Source organism: Antechinus flavipes, chromosome 6, assembly GCF_016432865.1.
Source record: "Antechinus flavipes isolate AdamAnt ecotype Samford, QLD, Australia chromosome 6, AdamAnt_v2, whole genome shotgun sequence".
Taxonomy (NCBI): Eukaryota; Metazoa; Chordata; class Mammalia; order Dasyuromorphia; family Dasyuridae; genus Antechinus; species Antechinus flavipes.
In genome coordinates this window covers 243,699,424-243,718,159 of record NC_067403.1, presented here as the reverse complement: position 1 = coordinate 243,718,159, position 18,736 = coordinate 243,699,424, and the positions used below count along the sequence as shown (strand labels likewise).

The 18,736-nt window shown below is 32.7% G+C and overlaps 1 protein-coding gene across 2 annotated transcripts in view; it reads left to right on the top strand.

Annotated features, from left to right (window-relative positions):
• The window catches only part of ARL13B (ADP ribosylation factor like GTPase 13B), a 92,656-nt gene extending 74,936 nt beyond the window's left edge, over positions 1 to 17,720 (top strand). Inside the window, exons 9-10 of one of the 2 annotated variants that reach the window (XM_051967649.1) lie at positions 10,903 to 11,025; positions 15,150 to 17,720. In XM_051967649.1, coding sequence (XP_051823609.1) covers positions 10,903 to 11,025; positions 15,150 to 15,232 — 206 coding nt within the window. In that variant the 3' untranslated portion in view covers positions 15,233 to 17,720. Of the gene's footprint in view, positions 1 to 6,278; positions 7,611 to 10,902; positions 11,026 to 15,149 lie in introns of those variants that run through there. The other variant, XM_051967650.1, reaches the window with a different exon arrangement.
• Positions 17,721 to 18,736: the final 1,016 nt, after the last annotated feature.

The window sequence follows — 18,736 nt, the reverse complement described above, 5'->3', positions numbered from 1 at the left end:
AGCCCACCACCTGCATTTGGCAGTGCTTCCCTTTTACCAAAATAAGTTAGACTTTTCCTGAAATCCATCTAAATATTCTTAGATTGGAGAATTGTTTCATCACTTCTTTTTGTGGATTCTTTTACTCAATGAATTTCTTTTTTTTTTTTTTTTCAATGTGAAAATGACCCTGAGTTTTTTTTTTTCTTTCTCCAACTCATTTTATTTTATTTTATTTTTTAAATTTTTATTTAATAATTCCTTTATATTGACAGAATCCATGCCAGGGTAATTTTTTTACAACATTATCCCTTGCACTCGTTTCTGTTCCGATTTTTCCCCTCCCTCCCTCCACCCCCTCCCCTAGATGGCAAGCAGCCCTATATATGTTGGATATGTTGCAGTATATCCTAGATACAATATATGTTTGCAGAACCGAACAGTTCTCTTGTTGCACAGGGAGGATTGGATTCAGAAGGTATAAATAATCCGGGAAGAAAAACAAAAATGCAGATAGTTCACATTCATTTCCCAGTGTTCTTTCTTTGGGTGTAGCTGCTTCTGTCCATCATTTATCAATTGAAACTCAGTTAAGTCTCTTTGTCAAAGAAATCCACTTCCATCAAAATATGTCCTCATACAATATCGTTGTCGAAGTGTATAATGATCTCCTGGTTCTGCTCATTTCACTTAGCATCAGTTCATGTAAGTCTCGCCAGTCCTCTCTGTATTCATCCTGCTGGTCATTTCTTACAGAACAATAATATTCCATAACATTCATATACCACAGTTTACCCAGCCATTCTCCAATTGATGGGCATCCATTCATTTTCCAGTTTCTAGCCACTACAAATAGGGCTGCTACAAACATTTTGGCACATACAGGTACCTTTCCCTTCTTTAGTATTTCTTTGGGATATAAGCCCAATAGAAACACTGGTAGATCAAAGGGTATGCACAATTTGATAACTTTTTGGGCATAATTCCAGATTGCTCTCCAGAATGGTTAGATTCGTTCACAACTCCACCAACAATGCATTAGTGTCCCAGTTTTCCCGCATCCCCTCCAACATTCATCATTATTTTTTCCTGTCATCTTAGCCAATCTGACAGGTGTGTAGTGGTATCTCAGAGTTGTCTTAATTTGCATTTCTCTGATCAATAATGATTTGGAACACTCTTTCATATGAGTGGTAATAGTTTCAATTTCATCCTATGAAAATTGTCTGTTCATATCCTTTGACCATTTATCAATTGGAGAATGGCTTATTTCTCATAAATTTGAGTCAGTTCTCTATATATTTTGGAAATGAGGCCTTTATCAGAACCTTTAACTGTGAAGATGTTTTCCCAGTTTGTTGCTTCCCTTCTAATCTTGTTTGCATTAGTTTTGTTTGTACAAAGGCTTTTTAATTTGATGTAATCAAAATTTTCTATTTTGTGATCAGTAATGGTCTCTAGTTCATCTTTGGTCACAAATTTCTTTCTCCTCCACAAGTCTTGAGATATATCCTATGTTCCTCTAATTTATTTATAATCTCGTTCTTTATGCCTAGGTCATGGACCCATTTCGATCTTATCTTGGTATATGGTGTTAAGTGTGGGTCTATGCCTAATTTCTGCCATACTAATTTCCAGTTATCCCAGCAGTTTTTATCGAATAATGAATTCTTATCCCAGAAGTTAGGGTCTTTGGGTTTATCAAACACTAGATTGCTATGGTTGCCTATTCTGTCTTGTGAACCTAATCTTTTCCACTGATCCACTAATCTATTTCTTAGCCAATACCAAATGGTTTTGGTGACTGCTGCTTTATAATATAATTTTAGATCAGGTACAGCTAGGCCACCTTCATTTGATTTTTTTTTTTCATTAATTCCCTTGAGATTCTCGACTTTTTATTGTTCCATATGAATTTTGTTGTTATTTTTTCTAGATCATTAAAATATTTTCTTGGAAGTCTGATTGGTATAGCACTAAATAAATAGATTAGTTTAGGGAGTATTGTCATCTTTATTATGTTCGCTTGGCTGATCCAAGAGCACTTAATATTTTTCCAATTATTTAAGTCTGACTTTATTTGTGTGGAGACTTTTTTATAATTTTGCTCATATAATTCCTGACTTTCCTTTGGTAGATAGATTCCCAAATATTTTATGGTATCAACAGTTATTCTGAATGGAGTTTCTCTTTGTATCTCTTGCTGTTGGGTTTTGTTGGTGATGTATAAAAATGCTGAGGATTTATGGGGATTTATTTTGTATCCAGCTACTTTGCTAAAATTATGAATTATTTCTAATAGCTTTTTAGTAGAATCTTTGGGGTTCTCTAGGTATACCATCATATCATCTGCAAAGAGTGATAATTTGGTTTCCTCCTTGCCTACTCTAATTCCTTTAATATCTTTCTCGACTCTTATTGCCGAGGCTAGTGTTTCTAATACGATATTAAATAATAATGGTGATAGTGGGCAACCTTGCTTCACTCCAGATCTTACTGGGAAAGGTTCCAGTTTTCCCCCATTGCATATGATGCTTACTGATAGTTTTAAATATATGCTCCTGACTATTTTAAGGAAAAGTCCATTTATTCCTATGCTCTCAAGTGTTTTTATTAGGAATGGCTGTTGGATTTTATCAGATGCTTTTTCTGCATCTATTGAGATGATCATATGGTTTTTGTTTGGTTGGTTATTGATATAGTCAATTATGCTAATAGTTTTCCTAATATTGAACCAGCCCTGCGTTCCTGGTATAAATCCTACTTGGTCATAGTGTATTATCCTGGTGACGATTTTCTGTAATCTTTTTGCTAATATTTTATTTAAGATTTTAGCATCAATATTCATTAGGGAGATTGGTCTATAATTTTCTTTCTCTGTTTTCAGCCTACCTGGTTTAGGTATCAGTACCATGTCTGTGTCATAAAAGGAGTTTGGTAGGACTCCTTCATTCCCTATTTTTTCAAATAGTTTTTTTTAGCATTGGAGTTAATTGTTCTTTAAATGTTTGGTAGAATTCACATGTAAACTCATCTGGTCCTGGGGATTTTTTCTTAGGGAGTTGGTTGATAGTTTGTTCTATTTCTTTTTCTGAGATAGGACTGTTTAGGATATTTACTTCTTCCTCTGTTAGTTTGGGCAAGCTATATTTTTGGAGGTATTTTTCTATTTCATTTAAGTTGTCGAATTTATTGGCATAAAGTTGGGCAAAGTAACTCCTATTTATTGCTCTAATTTCCTCTTCGTTAGTGGCAAGTTCTCCCTTTTCATTTTTAAGACTAACAATTTGATTTTACTCTTTCCTTTTTTAAATCAGATTTACTAAGGGTTTATCTATTTTGTTGGTTTTCTCATAGAACCAACTCTTAGATTTATTAATTAATTCAATAGTTTTTTTTTTTTACTTTCAATTTTATTGATCTCTCCTTTTATTTTTAGAATTTCAAGTTTAGTGTTTGAGTGGGGGTATTTAATTTGTTCCTTTTCTAGCATTTTTAGTTGCAAGCCCAATTCATTGACCTTCTCTTTCTCTATTTTATACAAATAGGCCTCTAGAGATATGAAATTTCCCCTTATTACGGCTTTGGCTGCATCCCAAACATTTTGGTATGATGTCTCATTATTATCATTTTCTTGGGTGAAGTTATTAATTATGTCTATGATTTACTGTTTCACCCAATCATTCTTTAGTATGAGATTATTTAGTTTCCAATTATTTTTTGGTCTACTTCCCCCTGGCTTTTTGTTGAATGTAATTTTCATTGCATCATGGTCTGAAAAGGATGCATTTACTATTTCTGCCTTACTGCATTTGAGTTTGAGGTTTTTATGTCCTAATATATGGTCAATTTTTGTATAGGTTCCATGAACTGCTGAAAAGAAAGTGTATTCCTTTCTGTCTCCATTACATTTTCTCCAGAGATCTATCATATCTAACTTTTCTAGTATTCTATTTACCTCTTTGACTTCTTTCTTATTTATTTTGTGGTTTGATTTATCTAATTCTGAGAGTGCAAGGTTAAGATCTCCCACTATTATAGTTTTACTGTCTATTTCTTCTTGCAGCTCTCTTAATTTCTCTTTTAAGAATTTAGATGCTACCCCACTTGGTGCATATATGTTTAATATAGATAGTGCTTCATTATCCATGCTACCCTTTAGCAAGATATAGTGCCCTTCCTTATCTCTTTTAATTAGATCAATTTTTGCTTTAGCTTGATCAGAGATCAGGATGGCTACCCCTGCTTTTTTTACTTCACCTGAAGCATAGTAGTGCTCCAACTTTTTACCTTTAACCTGCATGTATCTCCCCGCTTCAGGTGTGTTTCCTGTAAACAACATATTGTAGGATTCTGGCTTTTAATCCATTCTGCTAACCGCTTCCTCTTTATGGGGGAGTTTACCCCGTTCACATTTATGGTTAGAATGACCAATTCTGTATTACTTGCCATCTTGTTAACCCCGGTTTATGCTTTTCTCCCTTCTTTCCCCTTTACCCCCCTTCCCAGTATTAAGCTTGTGAGCACCACTTGCTTCTCACAGCCTTCCCTTTTTAGTATCCCTCCCCCCGCCTTAGAGTTCCTCCCCCTATCTTACCCCTTTCCCTCCCAGTTTCCGTATTCCCTTCCGCTTAGCTTATTCCTTCCCTTTTCACTTTTCCCTTCTCACTTTTCAATGAGGTGGGAGAAGTTTCACCATAGATTGAATATGTCTTAAGATTTTTCACTTAAAGCCAATTCTGAAGGCAGTAAGATACCCACTATATTCATCCCCCTCCATTCTTTCTCTCAGATATAATAGGTTTCCTATGCCTCTTCATGAGATGTACTACCCCCACTTTACCCTTTTTCTGATACAATGTCCTTTCCACATCAGTTTCTAGAACAAGGTATACATGTATTCTTTATACAATCTATATACCCGAAATATAGTTCCCAAGATTAATCTTTACCTTTTTAGATTTCTCTTGAGTTCTATATTTGTAGATCAAACTTTTTGTTAAGTTCTGGCTTTTTCATCAAAAATAGGTGAAATTCGCTTACTTCGTTGAATGTCCATCTTCTTCCTTGGAAAAAGATGCTCTTTCTAGCTGGGTAAGTTATTTTTGGTTGCATACCAAGTTCCTTAGCCTTTCGGAATATCATATTCCAGGCCCTTCGATCCTTTAATGTGGATGCTGCCAGATCCTGGGTCATCCTTATTGTGGCTCCTCGATACTTGAATTGGGTTTTTCTAGCTGCTTGCAGTATTTTTTCCTTCGTCTGAGTGTTTTGGCATTTGGCCACTATATTTCTTGGTGTTTTGATTTTAGGATCCCTTTCAGTAGGTGATCGATGAATTCTTTCAATGTCTTTTTTACCCTCTGTTTCTATGACTTCTGGGCAGTTCTCTTTGATAATTTCCTGGAAAATAGTGTCCAGGCTCTTTTTTTCATCATACTTTTCTGGGAGTCCGATGATTCTCAAGTTGTCTCTCCTGGATATGTGTTCCAGGTCTGTTGTCTTCCCCAGAAGGTATTTCACATTCTTTTCCATTGTTTGATTTTTTTGGATTTGCTTGACTGATTCTTCTTGTCTCCTCGAGTCATTCAATTCCAATAGTTCAATTCTGATTTTCAGTGAAGTATTTTCTTCACTCACTTTTTAAAAATCTTTTTCTAATTGTCCCATTGATTTCTTTTGTTCTGTGGAATTTTTTTCCATTCTGCCAAATTTGTTTTTTAGAGAGCTATTTTCTGTTTCCAGTTCACCAATCCTATTTTTCAAGGATTTTATTTCTTTATCCACTCTTTCTTTAACTGACTTCTCCAGGCTCTTTTGCCAAGCCTCACTCTGCTTTTCCCATTTTTCTTCTAGCTCTCTTGTGAGAGCCTTTTTAATTTCTTACATGAGATTCATCTGTGCTGAGGAACAGATGATCTCCTCCTTTGGGGATTCACCTGGAGACAGTCTGTTTTTAATCTCCTCAGGATTTAGAGTCTGCTCTCTATCTGTATAGAAGCTGTCAAAGGTTAAAGTCCTCTTCAGTTTCTTGCTCATTCTGTCTAATAATCAAAGACAAACTATTAAAGAAAAAAAGAAAAAACTGGAGTCTTTCTTTGGGAGAGGGACTGAGTGGTGTTACCGCGCTTCCTCTACAGACTGCGGGGCAGCAGCGAGGCACTAGCCCTACTGTGCTGCGCCTGCGCTCTGAGATCCCAGAGCGTGCTGAGTCACTGTGGGGGGGAAGGGAAGGGGCGGCCAGGTCCCGAGAGACTCCAGCTGTTTGGGGTTGTATTCTTCACCCCCGGTGTTTTTAGCTTCTCTGCTGGGCTGCTGACTTGCTGCCGGAGCAAAGTATCCAAACCTGTAGCGAAGCTCTCCCCGCAGAGACGGCTGCGATCACTCCCCACCCCCTCTCCAGTCTGCTCCCGTGCTCTCACTGCCGCTGCCCACCGCCTGCGCCCGATCTAAAACCACCCCAGCCCTCCAGTAAAGACAGACCTTTCTTGGCGAATCTCAAGGATGGCTTCTCTTGGTAACTATTTGTGGGTTTTTTTTCAGTCAAGCATTAATTCAGAGGCTTGTAATGAAATGGATAGTGAGAGAAAGCGCGGAGCTACAAAGCCGTGTGCCTCCTCTCTGCCATCTTAATCGGAAGTCCACTCAATGAATTTCTTTTAGAGACTTGATTTAATATTTGTTTCCCAGGAAAACTGGGAAGACTCTTTGTAACTTCATGGCTTCTTATCACCCATCTTAACTTTGTAGTAAAATTCTTTTTTTTTTTTTGTTTGAAATTTTATTTTATTTTTTTTTATTTTTAATTTTTTTAATAACTTTTTATTGATAGAATGCATGCCAGGGTAATTTTTTACAGCATTATCCCTTGCATTCACTTCTGTTCCGATTTTTCCCCTCTCTACCTTCCCCTTCCCCCAGATGGCAAGAGTCCTTTACATGTTGAATGGGTTATAGTATATCCTAGATAACAATATATGTGTGCAGAACCAAACAGTTTTCTTGTTGCACAGGGGGAGAATTAATTCAGAAGGTATAAATAACCCGGGAAGAAAAACAAACATGCAAGCAGTTTATATTCATTTCCCAGTGTTCTTTCTCTGGGTGTAGCTGCTTCTGTCCATCTTTGATCAATTAAGGCTCTCTTTATCGAAGAGGTCCACTTCCATCAGAATACATCCTCAGACAGTATCGTTGTTGAGGTATATAATGATCTCCTGTTTTGCTCATTTCACTCAGCATCAGTTCATGTAAGTCTCGCCAGTCCTTTCTGTATTCATCCTGCTGGTCATTCCTTACAGAACAATAATATTCCATAACATTCATATACCACAATTTACTCAACCATTCTCCAATTGGTGGACATCCTTTCACTTTCCAGCTTCTAGCCACTACAAACAGGGCTGCCACAAACATTTTGGCACATACAGGTCCCTTTCCTTTCTTTAGTATCTATTTGGGTTATAAGCCCAGTAGAAACACTGCTGGATCAAAGGGTATGCACAGTTTGATAACTTTTTGAGCATAGTTCCAAATTGCTCTCCAGAATGGCTGGATGTGTTCACAATTCCACCAACAATGTATCAGTGTCCCTGTTTTCCCACATCCCCTCCAACATTCCGCATTATCTTTCCCTGTCAATCTAGCCAATCTGACAGGTGTGTAGTGGTATCTCAGAGTTGTCTTAATTTGCATTTCTCTGATTAATAATGATTTGGAGCATATTTTCATTTTAGTAAAATTCTTGAGCACCACAAAATACATTAAAATGTGATAGAGAAATGGTTAATAAAATAAACAAAAATATGTTATAACAGAGAATATTAATTTGTAGTTTTCTAAGTAAATATAAGGCTCCCAAGGAATTCAGGGATCTTTTTCTATTTGACTTTCACTGATATAGAGTCTACTACTTAACACAGATCATATTGTAAAGAAATAACTAGGTAAATGTTTGGGTGAACAAATTTCTAATTAATTAAAATTCAACTTTACTAAAATCCTACTTTGAGATCTCATTTAGGTATTTATGAATTTTTAGAGGCCATACCAACTGAGCTTGAACTCCACTTGGTAAATCTTGCTGAGTTAGAAAGGTTTTGAATATAGATCTGGTGATAGATGGTATTCTTTTCATTTGTCTGAGAGGATCATTACTGGGTTCTTGTATTTCTATGAATATTCATTCACAGCAACTCCTCAAAGATTATCTGTACTAAGTTATAAGAGAGTGGCTGCAGTCTATAGTAATGGAAAGTTCATTTTCATGAATGAATTTCCTAATTCTTCAGATAATGATGTGAATTTAGAATCAAGGCATCTATCTCAAAATATAATGGGAATGGCATTTGTCACCTGAGCTAAACAGAATTTCAATGAACTGTCTTCAGAGTTGGGGGGAGATTATAGCAGGACCACATATGTGCAAGTATGTTCCTGATTTTCTAAAAAAAAAAAAAAAAGGGGGGGGGATGAGAAGTCAATTATTTGATTATATAACCAGTAACCTTAATTTTAGAAAAAAGTCTCAAAATGAATCATTAGAGTAATGTTTTGTGTCCACTTTGAGAAGATAATATCACTTGGAGCCAGTTTAAATCCATTTTAAAAAGTCACTGTCACATTTATTGCATTTTATTTTTTGACAGTTATTGGTATTGGTATTTCAGGAGCTCCCACAACTAAATTATGCCTGGATTTTAGTAATGTTTTCTGGAGTTGAAGAGATGTGAACTTCATGAGATTATATAATTACCGAAATTCAGAATTTAGTTAAATTATCCAAATCCAAGATGTGAATTAATTGGGATTAATACAAGCAAGGAAGGTTGTCCCCAGTCAAAAGTTCTCAGTACTCTTGGCCTTGTCAATTTATCATTTATATTAATGACATAATAATATTGAAGTCATAGATGGAATGCTTAATTAAGTTTAAGGATCACATGAAGCTTTTATGACAAAACTGATACCCATAATGACATCAATAAAGTAGCAGGTATGAGGAAATCTTTTTAAAATGTATTATTCTTACTGGAAACTGAATAGATGCCTATCAGTTGGAGAATGGCTGAGTAAGTTATGGTATATGAATGTTAATGGAATATTATTGTTCTGTAAGAAACGATTTGCAGGATGATTTTAGAAAGGCCGGGAGAGACTTACATGAACTGATGCTAAGTGAAATGAGCAGAACCAAGAGATCATTGTATGTGGCAACAACAAGATTATACGATGATCAATTATAGACGTAACTCTTTTCAACAATGACATGATTCAGGCCAATTCCAATGATCTTAAAATGAAGAGAGCTATCTACACCCAGAAAGAGGACTGTTGGAATTGAGTGTGGATCATAATACAGCATTTTCACTCTTTTTGTTGTTGTTTGCTTGAATCTTATTTTCTCTCATTTTTTTCCTTTTTGAGCTGATTTTTCTTGTGCAGCAAGATAATTGTATAAATATATATGTCAGATTTAGCATATATTTCTAACATGTTTAACATATATTGGATTAATTGCCATCTAGAGGAAGGATGGGGGCAAGAGGGTAAAATTTGGAACACAAGGTTTTGCAAGGGCAAAACTATCCATGCATATGTTTTGAAAATAAAGAACTATAATAAAAAAGAAAATACAAACATAAATTTAAAAAAGAGAAAAGATGTTTTATTCTCGAGTTATAATTCTGCAATATAAATTCTGCAAATAGAAGATGATAATATAAGAAGTTCAAGAATTTGGGGGACTTGGGGGTGTTTGTTTTTTTTAAACACTTTGGGGTCTAGGATAAACAGCTTAGTTTGATTCAGTAGTGTGATATGACCACCAAATAAGTTAAGAATGTTTTAGCATATGTTATGAAAGCATAATGTTTGTAACAAGGGCAATATAATCCATTCTGATATGGTAGTGTATTCAATTTTGAATGCCATTCTTGTTTTTAAAAAAAGATTTGAGTCTCCTGATATTACCAAGATTAGAAACACAGGAACTTTTTATTGCTGGTCAGCATGATAGCTTTGACCTGCTCTTATATATCCCTCCTTAGGCAACCTTGTGATTACTCCCAAGGCCCCATTTGATTGGCATTAGCTCAGAACTGCCAATTTAAGAGCTCCACAAGCCTTTGCTCACCCTTATCAATCTCCACATCTTTATTCAACTAGGATTATGGGTGTGTGCTCCTTTACTAATGCTGTGTTTTTAAAGTTGGACCATTTTTCATGGATACATAGATCTATCTCCTCCTGAAATAAAAGATTAGGATAGAGGATGAGTATCAATACTTCAAGCTTTAGAAAAAATGTCTCTAGGAAGGCAGCTAGGAGGGTGAGATGAATTGAAATCTCTTCATAAAAGGATCTGTTGAATTGTGGTCATTTAGCTTATACCAGAAAAATTGCAAGAAGAATTGAGTGATCTCTGTATTTAAAAGTTTGAAAGAGTTTTTTTTAAATAGATAAGAGATCAGACTTCTTGTACTTAACCTGAGTAGATATTAGGATCAATGAATTGGAGCTACCAACCAGGATAATAACTTTTTAGGATAGGTTTCTTCTACCATGGCAGGTTAAAAATTTTCTACATCTAAATAAGTAGCTTAGTGAGCTACTATACACAAAATTAAATTCGTCACCTGATAGCCAAATCTTTGGCAGTGAAGCTTTTGCAAACTTATCAAAGGACATTCCAAAGACAGAAAGCCTGTTGCCAGCTTGTCCTGAAATTTTTTCTGGCTTGAGTTGGATCTTATAGAGCCTGAATTTTGTTTTCATCTCCTAATGAAATGAAAGAATAGGACAGAGGATGAATATTAATATCTAAGCTTGAAAAATAAATTGTTATTCCTCTTCATATAATGGTGCAGGGTTTATCATAATGTATCAATTAACATATTCTTCACATATTTATAATTCTTGTAGATCCCAGTGAAAAGAAAAATAAGACATTCAGGTTCATAAGACCTAAACGGATACTACCACATAATATAAGTGACCCTGGTCCTGAGCCACAGGATTCACCACCAGAGGCTCATCCAGTACCTGGTGAGTAATTTTTTTTTTCCAAATCATTTTTGGAACAGTTTCTAATTTCTAACTTAATAGTTTTCACTTATTCCAAACAATGTCAGTCATAGTATCCCCGGCATACAATCTTTGAACTCATTGTGAAAATAGGAAAATAAATTTGTGTGTTTTTCCCTCAACTTCTCTTTAAAGATCTGTGCACAGATTGCTATATAAAATGGTGAATGATTCATTTGAGACCTCTTAGAATACTATTTTTCACATCTATATATTAGAATTTAGTTGTGTAGACTTACCTGTATAATTTTGACACATTACATATTTTAAGCAAGTATTGAAGTATCTGGTTCTTAATTTATAATATTATTATGATTCCAAAATATTTGAAAGTAAAAGTGTATAAATTTCCTTGGATATTTTTCTGGCTGTGCTGAATTTTTCCCCTATTACATATGAATAAAACTGAATGTATAAATAGTAGCTGGCTTTAATTAAAATTTTAACTAAACATTTAAAACCGATATAAAGATATCTAGAATTGTCATTCTTCATATTTTATTTGTTCTTTAACTTTATTCATAATTCCCAATGAAAAAGGATACTCTCAGTAGACCTACTTGACAGCACTGTGATATTTTTGATGTTTTTGTTTTCCTGTAGTTGGCTGGGAAACCCCCAGAGTCAACTAGACTTTAAAAACTTGAGCTTCTTGGTGAAACACGTCATAATGGTAATGCAATAAGATCATTATTGGATGTCTTATCTGTATTCCCACAATGCATTTTCACACATATTGTTTCAACAACTCATACTTTATTTTGAAAATCTGTTTTTATTCTTTCCCTATGATTTAAAAAAAATATATTTCATTTTTCCTTTATTAAGTAAATTGATGTTCTAGTTCATAAAGTATAGTTGTAAAAATAATTCAGCTAGCACTTGACCATAGTAAGTATTCCAATAAGGCTAGAAAAGAAAAAGACAAAGTTTTTGAGTATTTAAAATATTTTTAAAGATCTTCTTTAATATGAAGGAACACATTCTTTGTATATTAAATAACTTGTACCACCACATGAGTCTTCTCTCAAATAAATTTGGATCTCATATACAAAATATCAAGACAAGATGCTTCTCAAAAGAAGTTGACAAATTCAAAATTAAACTCGAGGTCTAAATAGATTAAAAAAAAAAAAAAACCACTAAATTAAAAGCCCACATATTTGGTTAGTGTTGAGTTCATGTGAAATTGTGAAATTCTTAATTTGGTGCCTATTGAACTTTGCAGTTAATTTTAATAAATATGAATTAGGGAAGGACATATATTAAAATAATTTGTGTGAAATTGTCTTAAACCTGAAGGCTTGCCAAGTTATAATTAGGGAATGATTGTAAAGTTTAAAACTTAATATAGTGTGAAATTTAGAAAAGAGAATGTATATCTCCAGTACTATATAAGTAAAATTAATTTTTTTACCAGATTCTAATGCTGGTTCTTCAAACAAAATTATGCTTTAGTAGTCTAATTAATTATCTTTTTCAGGTTTAACTTTTTTTTTTTTTTAATTCTGTGTTCAGTTTCCTCCCATAAGTCCTTCACAGACAGTTCACTATGTTGCTTTTTTTGGGATCTTTAAATTTAGTCCCTCGTGCAGCATTCAAGTCTCTGATCATATATTTGGATAATATTTTTAAGCTATATTTTCTGCATAACAAGGATTTATGTAAATGCATGTTCTTTATTTACTGTACTTTGCTAGACACTAAGAATACAAAGATAAGGTGCAGCTAGATGGCGCAGTGAATGAAGTACCAGCCCTGAAGTCAGGAGGACCTGAGTTCAAATTTGGCCTCAGACACTTAACACTTTGTGGCTGTGTGACCTTGGGCACTCCAATTGCCTCAGCAAAAAATCAAAACAAAACAAAATCATGAAATGAAAAACAATTCCTATCCTCAAAAAGTTCATGATAGATGGATAGATAGAGTACAAGATATTTTGAGTGAGAGGCTTCTAGATGAGATGATTCCTGAACATGGAGCTTAGAGGAAAGCCAAAGATTTTTCAGATAGAGTCATAGGACAGAACATCTACTCATAGCATTCAGGACAGCCACAAAGGCAAGAAGGTAGAATAGTTTGAGTGAAATATAACAGACTATGTGAAATGAATCTGGCAGGTTAGGCCAGAATTGGACATAAAATGGTTTTACATGTTAGAGTTTGTTTTATTCTAGAACAGTAGGGAACTTGGAGGATTCTTGAGCAGGGAAGGTAATGATGAAGCTCCAAGAAGATTATTTGGACAGCTATAAATAGGTAGAATTAGAAAAGGAGAGTCTGGAAAGAGCAAAACTAATTTGATGATCATTTGAGTCTTCTTGTTACTGTTTGAATTATCCAAAATATTGACTATTTGTGGTATTGCATAATTGACAACCATTTGGATAGTTTTGGTGGTGTGCCAAAATAATTTCTGAGCACACTTTAATAAGTAACTGAGATATTCCATATTTATATTTTTCTCTTTTTTATTTTGAGTTTCATGGTATCTCTTAGTAACTTGCTGCTGAAATTACATGGTTTCTTTTTTATCTTTATATCCTTCTAATTTGCTATTGATTTTGATCTTTGCTCTAATGAACCATTATGGTTATGTCAATTGCTGATTGAGAAATTACTTCCATAATGCTAACTTGTTGTCCTGTCTGTTAAGAGGTTTTTTTTAAATTTTTTGTGTGATAATTTTTTAATAGTCATCATTCTGCATCTTGTAATTGCATTGTCTTTGAAGTATTCATGATTTAGAGAAGTATGAGTCTTTCGTGTAGTTCAAAAACATTTGGTCATTTCTTATTTTAATGCTAAACTGTACTTTCCAACATACTTTCCCCTACCATCCCCTTCTGTTAATTAGTTTCCTGAGAATTAAGATGTTAACATAGTTTACAGGATCTTATTGAGATCTTTATAGAATTCATGTATTTTTTCATTCTCTGCAACATATATTCAGGAATAAACTTAGTTATCTATGACATTTTTGGTTAATACTTATCATAAACACAGACAGGCACAATAGCCCAATGCTTTATTGTTAATTTCTATTGGGTGCATAATAAAGCAAACTCTACCAACTCTTAATTGTCCAAGAAAAAGACTGTGCACCACTTTCCCATTCCTTATTTGTTTTAGTTTTATTCATAATAAAGATTTGTTGGCATGGTTCATTTCCTTTAGTAGTAGAGTGTTGACAAATCACTAAGTAAGGCTCTCACATTTAATTGTCTAAAAATAGCACAATTCATATCATCCCTCAATTTTTTATTTTATATTGTTTTATGAGTTGTCATAACATTTACATCAGGTGATTAGCCTACTTTTGATAAACCCCTCTATATTTAGCTGTCTTGGTCTTAGACAGGTATACATATGAAGTTATTAGGACCATACTTTCTAGTAAGAACTCCAGGGTTTGTATACTTTAATTATAGTTTTTGTTTGTTTTTTTGAAGGCTTGTTTAATTTTTGCCTTTGTGTTTTAGTATCAAATCTTGAATGGACCTTTGTGTTTTAGTATCAAATCTTGAATGGATCATAAATGCATTGAGGACACCTTGTTGGAGGACACTTAATAAGTGTTTGTTGATTGAATTAGTAAACCCTCGTCTAGTTGTGTACACTAAGGTGAAGCATTGGAAATGTGGAAGCAGGCCACTGTATTTTGATTTAGGCATTAACTAAAAAGCATCTAGCTTTTTGTTCTGGTTCTGCACAAGATCTATTGGTATAGGTATAGATTTTTCCTTATTAGAAAAAAGTCTGATGTTCAATATTTAATTATATAACCTACCAGGAAAATTTGAAATGATAATTATATAAAGTTATTCCAGCTTATTACATTCTTTTTGATACTGTTATAAACTCCATGCCAAATTTAATACCAGGAATAGAGTTAGGATTTTATCCCAGTGGTTGAAAATTTTGTTTTGCGTTGGTATAAATAGCTTAGAAAATGTGTTGTTTTTCACCAATCCTGTCTCCCTCAAATCTAGTGCTGCCTGTATAGAGAATGTTATGTGAAAAATAGATATCAATATAGTTAATTTGGGTTAATTATGTCTTGGTTTCTCTTTTTTTTTGTATAGATTTCTGTGGAAAGTCCCTACCACCACTGAGAGACCTTTTCCGTCGGAAACCCAACAGTGATACTGATGATTGTATCTCATAATTAATTCTCATGTGGTGTTTTTTGTCTAGGATAAGAAATTATAAATGATTAAATTTACATAAGGACAATTTGTTTTTGCAAAGAAGAAAATATTCTGAAATTTGGTAACGTAAAGAATTAATACATTTTAGAGTCATGGAAATTTCTTCCAGAGATCTGATCAGTTTCACAGAACAGAATTTCATCAAATTTCTACTTTCCAAGTGAAGATATTTTTTATACTTACTCTTCATACCTCTTGTCATTAAATTTGCAAAGGAATACTATCATAGGCTTAATGCTTTTGCAACCAAGTTAGCAGAAAATGTTGACCATTCATTTACAATGAACATTTATGGCAACAGACCTGAAGCAAAATAACTTCAGGCAAAAACATTTGAACTTGGGACACTTGAATATTTTGTTTAATAATGACTATTTGTATAGTTTACTTTTTAAAGATTTTTTTGTAAGTTACGTGTGCATGCATGTTGGGGTAAATCCTGGGAATCATAAACTAAAATTTTAAACTATATTTCTATATATTTCCTAAAACTTTGTTTGAGATTTTACATGAATATAATTTAAGTTTTGCCATTTTCTGTAGCTTGTCAGTATCCATATTTAGATTTGGTTGCCTGGAAGAAATCAACTTCAGGCAAAAAAGCAATTGAACTTGGGACCATTTAATATTTTGTTTAATAATAAGTATTTCCCTAGTTTACATTTTAGAGATATTTTTGTAAAAGACATGTACATGTATGTAAATCTTGGGAATTATAAACTGAAATTTGAAAATATATTTTTGTATATTTCCTAAAATTTTGCTTGAGAGTTTACATTAATATAATTTGTTTTTCTGTTTTCTCTAACTCGTCAATATCTGTTTTGTTTTGACAAATATAATTGTACAAGTAAAATATATTTATATAGTTTTGTAAAAAACAATGACATTTTAAAAATATTCCTTTTTTGCACTGATTTTTTCATGATGTTTCTTTTTTATAGTAAAAATCTAAAAACTTATTCTACATTAACTTATCAGGTTTTTGTTGAAATATTTTCTTTAATTTGAAAGAATTTTAAAATATTGATCGATACTTTTTTTTTGATAAGTAAAATTCTATTCCTATGTGAGAAGCAATTTAAAGACTTTCCCTATGTTTAACATATCAACAATAAATTATTTCAGTGATCAAGGATGTGGTACACCTTGACTCCTTTCAAAGCTATATGTCTTACAGATTTCCCTAACATTTTTCAGTACATTTGTTAAACCTTATTAGGAAGTATCTTAATTTTTAATTAAATCATTTTACTTTAAAGTTAATGCAGCTTCCAAAGTATCTTTGGCAGTAATTATGACCCTGAGAAAACCTGGAGCAATAAAAACAAAAAAAAAAAATGCTAGTGGAATACGACATTCTTCAAACAGTATTTCATAAATAGACTCCAGAAATGATATAATTATTTTTCAGATTTAAGAATAGTATAACATTATGTACTATAAGTTGAGTATCACTTGAATATGATTGCATGTATGATTATCATACATATGACATGATTCAGTTATATGTTTTACAGGCATACATGAATAATTTCAAAGATAATTAAATGTATAGCTATATTTAAACCTAAAACACTTTTAAAACAGAATTAGAGTTTTTTTTAATAGTTTCTGTGTAGGGCAGAAACATACTATTATATAAAAACATAACTTGAGTATTTTTAAGATGGGATTAATATAATAATAACTTTTAATATTATAATTGATACCATCATATTTTAACCACCATTTCATTTAATTTCTTCAATTGTCATGGATATAGCTCCATGTAACTCTAGTCTTGACTATGAAGAACTTGAGGGGGATGCTTTTATTTATTTATTTCAGCTGGCATTATGTATGCCATACTTAACTAAGAAATATGCCTTCTATTTTAATAACATTTGCATAGCAGGTTAAATCTGACAAATTTTCCAAATCTAAGAAGATATGATCAGTTATGGATTATATATAATTATATAGTTTGAAAATTTTAGTAACTAAACTTGGTTCATATGTGTTTATATATGCATATTTATAATATACACATACATGTCTTTAAATTGAACTTAAATTTTACTTTGTTTATGTATAGTTATATAATTTTACAATTTATATTATTGCTTCTCTAAGCTTTTAGTTCCTTCAATTTTATTTCATTTTAATTTTTTTATTATACAACCCTGAACCAATGCCTTATCTGTTGATTTCTGGGAGTCCTATAGAAAATATAAGCAAAAAAAAAAAATTGCATATAAAATTAAGCTCAACTGGTAAATACTGAATAAAAAGATTTAATATTTCTCATAATTGGTTCTTCCAACTAGCAATATATTCTAAAAGGCATTTTGTAAATGTAATTGATTGTAATTATGAATGCTTGATTTATTGTCCTATACCGAATTTATATTCTTAAAGTTCATGAACCATGATATTTATACGCAATAAAACAGTATTTGTCAATTTGGTATTTCTATTTTGCTTTGTTTTTCTCTTTGATTTATGAAAGTTTTAAATTATGCAGTTTAAATTAGTATACTTTCTCATTTTAGTTTAAAAATGTTTTCCATAGGCCTTTTTATTTATGAAGATATGCTGAAGGGGCAAGCTGTTGTTACAGGCATTACGTTTTATTTGGCCTTCAACTTTATAATTCCCAATGAGACAAGGATACTTTTAGCAGACCTGCTCCTTGACAGCATTATGATATTTCTGAAGGTTTTTGTTTTCTTTTCCTTGGCTGGGAAATCCCCAGAGTCAACTAACTTTCAAAACTTGAACTTCTTGATGAAACACATTAAAACATTAATGCAGCAAGATCATTATTTGATGTCCATGCATTTTCACACATAATGGTTCAACAAACAAATACATAATTTTGAAAATATGTTTTGATTTCTTTTCCTCTTATTTCAAAAATATATATTTTTCCTCTATTAAGTACATTGTTGTTTTATTTCACATTCTTAAAATGTGACTATAAAAATAATTCAGCTAACACTTGGCCACTTCCAAGAATGCTAAAAAAGAAAAAATTTAGACTTTTGAGTATTAAATTTTTTAACACCTTATTTAAAGGTATAATAAAAGGAAATAAGTTCTTTATATTGTAAATAATTGTGTCACATTAAATTCTCTGATATAATTCAGGTTCTCAAATACAAACTAGCAAGAGAAGGTTCTACTCAAAAGAAACAAACAAATTCACAATTAAATTCTGGAGGTCTAAATAGAATCTTTTTTAAACATTAAATTGAATGCCTATATATTTCATTTAGCATAGAGTTCACATAAAGTTGTGAAATTCCTCGATTTGGTGCCTTTTGAAATTTGCAGATAACTTTTAAAATGTTGATTAGGGAAGGGCATAAATTAAGATAATTTATGTAAAATTGTCAAACTTGAAGGCTTGTCAGGTGGTATTAGGGAATGATTGTAGAGCTTAAAACTTAGTATGGTGTGAAATTCAGAAAAGAGAA